Source organism: Aedes aegypti, unplaced genomic scaffold (assembly GCF_002204515.2).
Source record: "Aedes aegypti strain LVP_AGWG unplaced genomic scaffold, AaegL5.0 Primary Assembly AGWG_AaegL5_hic_scaff_880_PBJ_arrow, whole genome shotgun sequence".
NCBI classification, from domain to species: Eukaryota; Metazoa; Arthropoda; class Insecta; order Diptera; family Culicidae; genus Aedes; species Aedes aegypti.
In genome coordinates, this window is record NW_018736581.1 from 9,597 (window position 1) to 21,611 (window position 12,015).

At 39.8% G+C, this 12,015-nt stretch overlaps 1 protein-coding gene across 1 annotated transcript; it reads left to right on the top strand.

The window, feature by feature from the left end:
* The first annotated feature begins 9,522 nt into the window (after positions 1-9,522).
* LOC110681431 (protein ALP1-like) lies at positions 9,523-11,013 on the top strand. Its single transcript, XM_021857183.1, has 2 exons — positions 9,523-10,014; positions 10,077-11,013. Exons 1-2 carry the CDS (start codon positions 9,695-9,697, stop codon positions 10,996-10,998), a joined length of 1,242 nt encoding a protein of 413 aa, XP_021712875.1. The 5' UTR covers positions 9,523-9,694; the 3' UTR covers positions 10,999-11,013.
* Positions 11,014-12,015: the final 1,002 nt, after the last annotated feature.

Consider the following 12,015-nt stretch of genomic DNA (forward strand, 5'->3'; position numbering starts at 1 on the left):
TGGGAGCAGAACAACCAGTGGTTTTATTTGCTCGAGCTCCGTTCACCGATGGCGAGTGGTGGGGTTCTCGCTTGGTTGTTTCGTCACTCCGTTCGCTACTCGCACGCGATTGGTTATTGCTTTCGCGCTATTTTCGTTGATGGTGTAAAGGCTCTCCCAGATCTAAGCGACTTTTTACGACGACAGCGACAAAAAATCGTCGCGATTACGCTGCGTGCACTGTTTGATGAGCGCATCTAAGCCACAGCGACGCGATTTCGCAGCGATTCGCGTCGTGTCAGTCAAGATGGTTTCATAGAAGAGTGCTTGCAGCGACACAACAAGGAAATCGCGAGGATTTTTTGTCGCTGTCGTCGTAAAAAGTCGCGTAGATTTGGGGGAGCCTTAATTCTTCGCTGAGAAAAAAAGGCGCTGTTGGAAAAGCCACTCTATTTTGCAATCGTTGTGAAATGTTGAGCACTCACCCCGACGGCACTGCAGCAGCGTTCGCTAGTACAATCTCAAATGATTTAATCATAAATTATTCATGACAAATGAAATTTTGTATGAAGCCGTGAAATTGATTTAGGAATATTAGAAGTTATAAATAAAATCGGAAATATTTCTCTTTTAACTCTTTTCCACAAATTTGATGGCTCTGAAAAGAACCGATGGCTTTGTTAGCTTCGATGTTGTTACGGATAAATAACACTGCTCGGACCAGCAAAACTCAGGGGGCTTCCGGTATTTTCTTCTAACGGGATTGCTTCTTGACCACATGATGATTTCATCACGAGTCGAAATTTTGAAGCGCGGGTCAACAGCTTCTCGGCCGATGAAATTTGCGGCGGCGATGACGATGGCTGGGTGAACGCAAACAAGCGGTGAACCACAAAGCGAGAATGACTCGCCCGACCGTGTTCACAGTTCGACCGCAATTTCTCCTGTGGACTGTTTCCTCTTCTTCTTCTAGGCGGCGGCAGCGGTGATGGCTTTAGCTTCGGACGGCATCTTCTGTCGCTCGCTCGACAGTTTGATTTGAGCGAAGCAAGACAAACGGGGGCGTCCTTCGCTATCGATGTCTGTGCCTGAGAAGCACGTCCGGTCAGAGCAAGCCGATCTGTCGCCTGCTGAGATGCGAGCCAATCGGAGAGTGAAAAGCAAATGACGTCAAATTTTCTCTAGCCACCCCTATTTATAGATTTGCTTGAAATCAACGTTCTCTTTTAAAACAGTTATTAAACTATTTGGACAGGTATGTGGGATTCAGTAAGTAAACGACATGAAGCTTTGATATCTTGGCTTTCGATTGAGGTGCTAATCAAGAAATTTCGTTCAGCCAGCGCAAAGTTATAAACGTTTAAAATATTTCATGCCAACGTAACGCTCTTGGTTTTGAAATTCCAATTTCACTCCTGTATAGAGAAGAAAGACGTACTTCTACGTCAAAATAGAATTTTCGTTATTCCAAGGAGCTTGAAACAGCACATGTTAGACCTTTATTCAGCCTTCCATATAGCTCCAATTAAGCTTAAGGCTGAATAAAATCGCCAGAATTAGATGTTTAATAGATGAACAACAGTGTATGAAGGCTATGAACAGCTTTTGTTCAAACAAAGGCTGAATAGAATTAGTTATAAAAGCGTTTTAACAGCTTCAAATTGTTACCTGAGTAGTGACTCTTTGAACTGAAATTGCTAGAAAATCCTGGACTACTGACGAGCTCAATGCAGACGCTTGTGCCGATGTCAACGCAAAACCCACCAAAAAGCTCCAAAAAGTAATGTAAAATGCAGCAAAAGGAGCTCATTTTGCTACGACCAATAAATGCAGCCACTTGATTGATGTTGGTTTCATGAAATAGCCTAAATAAATTGCAAATGTTTAAATAAATAAAAAAACCTCATATGTAGAAATTGACCGGTGTAAAAGATGGTGCACTCTGTATGTATTTGCTGATGTGCGCACGAATGGGAGATATCTTTTCGAGAAATTGAAACCCTAAGAAGAAAGTCTTAATAATCTACTGTAAATTGCACTTACTCTATTCTGTGGGGCAAGTGGGACACAAGAAATTAAACTTGTTAATCTACCTCATAATAATCACATATTTAACCTTATTTCAAGTTGGAAACACATTTTATTTTAATATGTTTTCAATCTAAAAGAAGTATAAAATGGTAAAACTTTCTTGTTTTCAAGCTGCTTACGTGTTTTAATTACTGCAGTAATTGTGAAAATTTTGTTATTGTTGTTATGCTTGTTAGACATCCACTTTCACGGTGGAATTATTTTTTAAGGTTTGTTTGAATAGGAAATATCTTCCACTATATTTTTGCTTAATTTTGAAATTCTATGTTGAAAACATCAGAAAATTTCAATACTATTAAAAAAGTCTTTGGATTGTCACTTACTCCACGGTGTCTCAATAATATGTTTACTGAGGATTTTTTAAGCTTTTTGCTAAGGCTTGGGATATTCCCTTTCACAGACTGTTGTAATGTTGATCGATTCTGGTTTTTATGAACCTCATACTAAACCAATACGTACAGTAATTTATGGAATTACAGTTGATTGGCAAAGAAAACTCTCAATTAATAACTAAGTACCCAACGAACTCTAAGCTGGGGAGCAGGCTGTGTCACAGTAGAGGTGTAATTCCAGACAGAAGAAGACGAAATTTAATGAATTCTTAGGGCTGCATGGAACGACGAGATTCCGGTCGGTTCTTCTTTTCCTTCCGGTTAAACCATTTTCTTGGTTTTCTTTTTGATTTAGTTCAAAGATTTTACGGATTGTTCGGTGCATTTCTGTTGAAATTACGGTGGAATTTCACCGTAATCCGTATTTTTAAGTGTGTACTAGTATGCTCGATGGCCTCATACGCCCAATCTACAAGAAGGGGCACAGACTGGAGTTATTACCCTGCTGAACTCAGCGTACAAAATACTTTCACACATCCTGTTTATTAGACTGAGATCGCCCGAGGAGTTCTTCGTCGGCGATTGCTAGGCTGGTTTTCTTGAAGGCGCTCGACCACGAGCCAGATTTTTACCATAAAATTTATCTAAGATAAATTCCGGGAGTATAACTTGCAGACCCATCATCTGTTTATTGGTTTTGAGGCAGCGTACGATTCAGTAAACGGAAATTAACTGTGACAGATAACGTTTGAACATGGTTATCCGGAGAAACTAATTAGGCTGATACATGTAACGCTGCATGGTCTGTAACTACACACGGTCGCATATGGTCCTTGGCTTATTGAGCTTAATAGAATCGATCTCAGGTCAGTGGAGGAAGTGTCAGTGCCTTCGTCCCAGGTAACAATTTGAAGCTGCTCAAACGCTTTTATAACTAATTCAATTCAACCTTTGTTTGAACAAGAGCTGTTCATAGCCTTCATACACTGTTGTTCATCTATTAAACATCTAATTCTGGCGATTTTATTCAGCCTTAAGCTTATTTGGAGCTATATGGAAGGCTGAATAAAGGTCTAACATGTGCTGTTTCAAGCTCCTTTGAATAACGAAAATTCTATTTTTAGAACAGATGACAGCCCTCGAAAGCTTAACAATCGCTTATTCATCCATTATTCAGCAATAAACCAAAAAATGTTAAAATGTTAACAGGTTCATAGTTTTGGGTTTTATCAACGCAACTAACAATTCCACACACATAATGGAGATATATGCTGGAATTTAAAGATGAAGATGTTAGTAAATATGAACAAATGAGAATTGAACTTGAATTCACTGATTTATAACAACTTACCTTGACATCTGCTCCATATGAGGCTGTGCAAACATCATTAAAAGCAAGGGAATAACTTATTGACTTGTTTGAATAAAGGTTGCATTGAGGCTGAAGAAGTGATATCAGAGCTATGCAAAAACACATAAGTTAGCTGTCAAAAGTGTGTTGTGATTTTTGTTTTGAAATAGAATAATCTTTAATTATTGCTGATCAATTGTTGTCAACGCAAGTTGATATTTAATGATTACAATTTCGTACAGTTTATTAAAATGTGACAAGGAAATCTTCGTGATCGAGTGTAGTACGCTATCTTGTTGTTACCCGAGGACATCGATGCCGAAATCAGGAGTTTTGTTTTTCGACAAATGACAGACCCAAGTGCATTTAAAGCATGTCGGCTTCGGGATGCAAAAAAAAGGTTGTTCAGTGAGTTCGATTATACAGTTTTATAATAATTAATTTAGTGTTTGACCCAAACGTTGGTGCATATTTTTTCAACCTTCAGCTGGATAATTTTTCGACAATGGCTGTTGATTTGATTAAAGCTTTAAATAACCTTTAATCAATATTATTCAGGTTGGCTGAACAAAGGTTAAAACTGTGGATGGAAAATATTTTGTTCAACTTGATATTCAGCTTTGAGTATACTGCTGAATAAGAAAGTTTAATAAGCTTTTCTTCAAATTATTGTTCAGCTGTCACGGTGTTCAGCCTTGTACACCATTAATCAGCCAATGTTCAGCAAATACTCTTGCTGTTCAGCTTACATTGTTACTTGGGGTGTTCTTCTGATACAACGACGTTTGTATCACGAGTTATACAATGTGTATGAAGATGCTAATACCAATTAGCGTGTAAACTACGGTTGACTTCAGTAAGCTGGTCAATTAGTGCGAAAATCGGAAGAAATAATTGCGACAATAATATTCAGAAGACAATCAGGTAGGAATCGGCGTCTCTGTTGAAGTCCGCGAGTACGCTGAATGTACGCAGTCCTCTTCTACCTGGCGACCCTAAATGTTCGAGGCATCTTGAGAAGGTATCACCCAAGCCTAACGAAGATGTAGCTGTACAATACGCCCGGCAATGGCGTACTGGTTTACTCAACAGCCATTAACTCTGGCCACTGCGCAGTGCAATGTTGGCATACTCTCGCTCGTGTTGTGTATTCCAATCACTTGTGAACACGGGTTTCGAATTATATAGAGGAAAATGATCAACCTTCCAATCGTCGCGCGGTTTGCCACCGTCAGAACCATCACGCTGCTGTTGTGAACGAAAAGCGAGGTTTTTTCAACAGTGTTGTACAAAATACAACAGCGCGACGACTGAAGTGTTAATAAAATAAATTGTCTTCTATCATGACATGAGTATCAATAATATATTATTACAGTATTAGGTCAGCTAGTTACTATATAACTGCTAGTTGAATGAATCAGCCCAGGACTGTTTACGAACTTTGAACGATAATCTGATGGCAAAACATGACGCTATTAAGATGATGTGTGAGTGATGACGTAGCGAGATTCGCTTCAGGAGGGATCGGCGGCGGCACCCCAGGCGGAAAATGTGTGTTGCGCACCGACTTCTGGAGCACAGCACATAGACATGGCAATCCGCATAGTTTTTAGCCCTAGTCTTGCCATTCTGTGGCAAATCGTTTATTTCTGCATGCAGCACTAAGCAGCGTCAGTCGTCCCGCCATTCAGTGGGAAGCGAGGTAGCGGTCGGTGGAGTGTTGCAAATCGACGGCGCGGCGAGGGAAAACTCAAAAATGATGTTAAAATGTGGGAGCGTGGCTTCCCGGTTTGGCCACATATCCTTTTTCAGCGTGTGTACAATAATAGCACCCTCTTATTTTGGCTTTCTTTTCTATTTTTCTGCTTTTTGTTGAGTGAATGTGTGCCCTTCAGATTCCGGTTTTCCGGCGGTGTGGCGGCGGTTGGTGGTCGGCACTGTGCAACGACGGCCAAGGAGGACGCTTCATCGTTTTAGGGATTTGACTGTGGCCAAAGCAGCGGGCGCGCGTTACTAGTTATTAGGAGGGATAGAGTTGGTACCAGGGGGTGCGAATGCTGTACGACGCACATTGGGAAAATCTGATTCCTAAGGTGGAAAACATGATAATTTTAACCTCATTTGACCAATTTTTTGGACACCTTCTCATCGTGACAACATGTCTACATGAAGGTTTAAAATAAAGAGCTTTTGTTATATGTGGGAGTATGATAAGTTGAGTTTTAAAAGCATTATCATCTTCCATTTTGGCAATGATGAAGAAAAAATATCCAAACTTTTTTACAATCTACTACAGACGACACGCATGTTTTGTCCTTTGGCGGAAAGGCCTGTGTCATCCGCAAAAAAGAGTTTTGACATCCCTAAAGTAACTCAGGTAGGTTATAGAAAGTCTTTGAGACTTGGAGTTCTGATAATTAACCTGAAGTGTATGATTTGATATTGGCCATCATTCTGTTCAAATTGACGTTTTAAAAAGTTTACTGATGGACGAAGCTGATTGAACGATAGATGGAAGCTACTGCAGGATTTTTGTCCAGTTTTAAACTCGTCACAATTTTGGAATTTTTTTTCCATTTGTCAGAAAAATGTGAAAACTGAAAACATTCGTTACATATAATTTCATCATTATCGGATTTTTTTTTATTTTCCCAAGTAATAGTTGTCGCTTCTTCCAAATCAGTCTCCCAGGAATTTTCGAAATAAGTTGAAAAAAATGGTTCGTTTGAAGATACAAACACGTTATCCTCCCTACTTTCAACTGAAAATCACAGATAAATTATCTCAATTCAAAGAATTGAATTTTTTTACTTTTATCAACGATTTTTGTGTATGTGATAGCTATCAATTGTTTCCACCTTTGCATTTGGATTTCCCCAATGTGCGACGGTGCGGCGACGGAGGCTTGACTAAATTGCATGCTTAGTTAACGTGATGTGGTGACGGATGCTGACTAGACGACCCCGAGTAGAAACTGCTGTCACGACAGGGATGCAGGGGATTTCTACAACTCGTCGCTAATTTAGTCATTTTTTCTGCTCGGGATGGAAAAGTGATGCCTGCGGCAATCACCACAGGAGGGTTGTTTGAGGGCTGTTTTCGCTAGACGACGTACGACTAACGATGACCACGCAATGTGCCGCATGTTGCGTCATAGGGGTTTCCTTTTTATTCGCAAAGGAAGATTTGTTCGGTATACGTAAGGTGTACAGATGATTCAATATTTAATTGATTTAAACATTTTCAGCGTATTTTTTCCTGAAGTGTTTTTAAGCCACGAATATGATATAGTAAGCATCTTACTCTTGTGCATTGTATATAAAAAATATTCTAGCTAACGGAAATTTTCAAACCACCTTGGGCAAAAAACGGCACTTCAGTGTTATTTCTTATACCTATTGATGCATTTCAGATGCTACTTTGTACACATACTTTCGATTTTATTGGACACGTTGGCGGAAGTTAATGAAGATAAAGTGATCAAAAATGAAATAAATGATATATTTGGATTATAGCCAGTCCAACCAATCATAATAGAATAGAGAATATTATGTATGCCCTCTCTCCGAAGGTAGCTCCCCAGTTTCTTCGCTGGTAAATTGTGATTGAAATGTTGTTCGGCATAACGGTTTATTGGCAGCAAAAATCAATGAGTTGACTCGGTCACGCTTTTGAATGTAGTCTTGTCAATTATGGTCTCCTTTGAATCTGTTTGGGTTTCGTGAGTAAAGCGTGTAGGCCATTTTCCTTAGTGAAGTGGCTTGCTTGATGCTTTCGAAAATCCATGGTGTACGTCTATCACGAGTAACAATCGAGCGTTCTAGAGCATGCTGATCACTCAGATCCTTGAGTTCGGAGCAAGCAAGTCAGTTTTTGCTGACGTATCCACGGCACTGTAGAATGGCTGAAAGTCCTTTCCAGTCTTGGGAACTGTGACCACAATTCACCACAGTTCATCGATTCTGCCATTCAACCAAAACACAAAGCAGCAGCAGCATCAATACCATCAGGCGTTGCGCTGCCAACGGTTCACACACTGCTTGACTGTTTTTGTCTCTCCACTATGACCGTTTTCGGGCAGCCATTCCAAGGTGAATGATTGAAAAAAGTGTTAAATCATTCAATCGCTAATATTTCGCTAGTGTTTTCAACTAATTGAAATCTATTAGCTCTAACAGAAAGAGCACAATCATTCCGTTGCAATACATATAAACAAGTTCAATTTTATGCTACCTTTATCGAGCAAAAATGCAAAACCCCGAAAACCGCAAAAATCGTGTCACCACTGTGCTCGAGTCATTTCGCATTTGGGGTTGAAAAACGTTAGGAAGAAGAAGATTACAGTTTTGAAGGGCCGTGACATTTTTTGGTTTTGAACGGTCATGGTTTGCTTTCGATTTTGATGGTCGGGTAGAAAGATGTAAATGTAGAGGCGGTAAATGTTTGCTCCAGTACTTTTCTCATCACTGGTCCTTGCTTTGAAAATCGGCTTGAAGCTGCAGAGTATCGATATTCCGAAAGTTTTGGACACGCTTGATTTATGGAGTTGGTTTCTGAACATTGATGTTTGCCAGCAAAAACACTACTTCGTGGTCTGAAATAGAGCTGCCGGTATACGCCTTTGGTTCAACTATAGATTCAGCGGAATTCGCGATCATTAGATCAATAGTTGTAGTAGTGTTTTCGGTAATACGAGTGGGATCAGTCTGAAGCAGAGTCAGGTTAAATGTAGCATTGATACAATCCAAAGCTGTGAAATTCGCAGTTGGTTAACTGATTGTTGCTGTATTGATGTTAAAGTGGTTATGACCTGTCAGCTCTAGAGATGTTCTGTACTGGCTACAGCAGTGTATATCGATGGCTGATATGTAGTCGTTACGGACGAAAACTGATTGAACAACTTTCCTTTGCTTCATGCGAATTGCTAGATTACGTATCCGAAAAGCTTACATGGACAACATTTCGTTAGTCGAGAGAAGGAGCGTTCTTAAGATTGCATAGTTTAGCGTCACTGTGCCTTTCGAAGTATCTCTTAAGGCCCAAGTCAGTGGAGGATCTGGAATCAACCGACAATTTGAAATTTATTGAATGAACATCTTTACCGAAATGAACTAATCACTACCACATGCGCAAGGGAATATTTCTCTACCGGAAAAAGTATTGTTATCCTCCACATGAGAAAATGCGATAATATTATGAATGTTTATCCACAATATTTAAAAATCTACCAGTACCACTTAGCTTTAAAAATAATAAACTTTTCGTTATTTATAATCCCTCTATATAGCAATCCAAGTCACCATGCATGATATGGTTTATCATATAAAGAATGCAAATATAGGATAATGCCACTTCATAATTGCATTACAAGGATTCAAATATCCTGTCAAAAATATTCAGTAAATAATTCTATTGCAAATTGCCAACGAATGCAAAATTGATGCACGACCACCACAGTTCAATACCAACTTCCAGAGACAGAGAGATCTCGCTGTCCTCCGGGTATGAACTCCCACTATTAGCAATATTATCACAAGGGAATAGATGTCAACAATATATAAAATTATGTTTGCTAAAACCTGATAAGGAAGTGTTGTTATGTTCCATGGTTATTTGAAAATGAAGAGTAAACTACCTATCTAACTGATGCTTTTCTGAAACACATTTGACTGCTCCAATTGCAATATTGAAATTATATGAAAATTCGCATGCCCACCCTAGCCGTTGAAGAAATGAACCGTTAAGGCCCAAACGCAATGTGGACGGAAACGGAACGGCAACGGAAAGCGGAATGTTTGCGGTTTGTACTAAAATAAATCCGCTACTCTTGCCGTGATTTTAAAACGCAATGAACATCAGCGGATTATGCGCGGTTAATGTTTGACGTTTATTTGTTGTCAAGTTATTTAGCATAGGCATTTGGTATTTTCATATCATAAGTATGGCATCGAATATTCTGCGTGCAGTTGAAGCAATCCGAACCATCCAACAACTGCGAACCATTCGAGATATACAGAATGGGAACATCAAGAAAGATCGACGATGGTGGATTCGCCCATCTAATCTAAACAGGGCAACGGAAGGATTTTTTGAGACCGCCTACCAGCTGATGAGAGAACGCGATCCGGAATATTTTTTCCGCTGTACGAGGATGTCTTCGTACACTTTTGATTTGCTGCTCTCTAAAATCAAGCATCGACTAGAAAAGTTTTCAATAAGAACTCCTATTTCTCCTGAGTGTCGACTGTTCGTGACCTTGGTGTAAGTTATGGCGCTTTGAAGTATTTTTCCACATTTTCATTAATTTTTTTTTCTAATTTCAGATACTTGTCAGGGGGATCAAGTATATTTTATGTCTCTAGACTATTCCGCCTTGGTGTTACAACCGTCAGAGAGATAACCCAGGAAGTCACGCAAGTACTGTGGGAAGAATTGAAGCATGATTATCTGCCGGAAGTGGACGGACAACAGTGGCAGAGATACAGTGCAGAGTTTGAGTCCCGCTGGAACCTGCCACATTGCTGTGCTGCTGTTGATGGCAAACATGTTACGATAACATGTCCACCGAACTCAGGGTCGATGTATTATAATTATAAAAAGCAGTACTCCATAGTACTGATGGCTATGTGTGACGCAAACTATAATTTCGTTGGCGTTGACATAGGTGCCTACGGAGGAAATGCTGACGGAAGCGTATTCGCTCAAAGTGCTTTCGGATACCGCCTCCTGCACGGAGAGCTAGAACTACCACAACCATCTGCGCTACCTAATGGAGACGTTCTTCCTTACTTCATCGTTGGAGATGCTGCATTCCCACTTAAATCAAATTTGATGCGACCATATCCCGGAAGGAACCTGGAAATCCTTCAAGAAAATTTTAACTACAGGCTTTCTAGAGCACGCAGGACTATTGAGAATGCTTTTGGTGTGTTGGTGGCCCGCTGGCGTATTCTCCTCTCACCACTGCAATTGCAACCTGATGCAGCTGAAAACATTGTGAAGGCCTCGGTCGTTTTGCACAATTTTGTCAAAAGACATAATGCGAATCAATACGCACCACCCAGCTTCGTCGATCATATTGGTCAGGAAGGTGAAATTATCGTACCCGGTGAGTGGAGGTCGCAAGTTGATCCTCTTGTCGGAATCGATAGTGATTTTGTACAGCGAGGGAACAATGCAGCTAGGAATGCGTACCAAGCAAGAGACGTTTTGGCAAAATACTTGCTAGAAACGCGATTCCGCTAGCATAAGTATCACAGAATGAAGTTTTATTAATTATTAAAGCAATATAAACGCTAATTATTGATTGTTTTTTTTTTTTTTGTGGCGCTGTTCAAATTATATCGAAGAATACTTCTATGTAGTTTTGCACACTCCCATGGGTTCTTCCAGAAAAAAAACTACTTGGATCTCTTAAAGAATTCCATCATTAGAGTGTATGAAGTAGATGAGAAGTAGGATCTGATCTGATTGGGATATAACGCAAATAACGAGAGGAAATTCACTTTTGTTTTAAAAATCATGAAATTCAAGCCGTCATACGACAAACGCAAAAGAGGTTCCAAAAATGGCCATTTGGAGCCCTATTCTGCAACCGAGTGTCCGATAATGTCCAGAACGACTTTATAATTCATGTTCCTACTTTCAAGTCACTCAGGCAATAAAAGCCCTGTAAATAGAGGTAGATTAGGTGTACCAGTTACTCAGCCACTACCAGCCCTGTAAATAGAGGTAGGGTAGGTGTACCAGTAATCACCACCCTAATTGATAGATTTTTGAATACTATCAATATGTTAAACGACAGCCAGCTTTCAAGCCATGTTTAATGGGAAAAATAAAAGAACTGATGAGAAACTGAGTTTTTGTATTGGAAACTGGGGTGGCGAATACTTGATGGCATGGACCAGTATTGGCCATTACGTTGATTCCTTATGAGAGATGGCTAATTCAAGAACACCATGGCGATATGTGGCGCAAGCAAGCAAAAATTTTAAAGAAAATATTTTTTCTATTATTTTACCTGCAAACTTTTAAGTGCGTAGCCGCATCATTTTAAGGTGAAGATGGATCGAAGCCATGCTTCAAAACATCTAGTGCACAAATCTAGAGAATACCAACGCTGTTCAAACTAAAGTCTTGATCGATTGATCACTCGCTGGTGGTGACAAAACGATCAGATTTTCAGCGTAGAATGGTCGTCTGTTTTTTCAGATTTGTGCTTTTGGAAATTTGAGGTTTAGCTTTGATTTATCTTCATTTTAA

Coding starts and splice junctions, on each gene's coding strand:
- LOC110681431 (XM_021857183.1), top strand. CDS start 9,695: ATGGCATCGAATATTCTGCGTGCAGTTGAAGCAATCCGAACCATCCAA. Junction 10,015..10,076: donor CGACTGTTCGTGACCTTGGT/GTAAGTTATGGC, acceptor TTCTAATTTCAG/ATACTTGTCAGGGGGATCAA.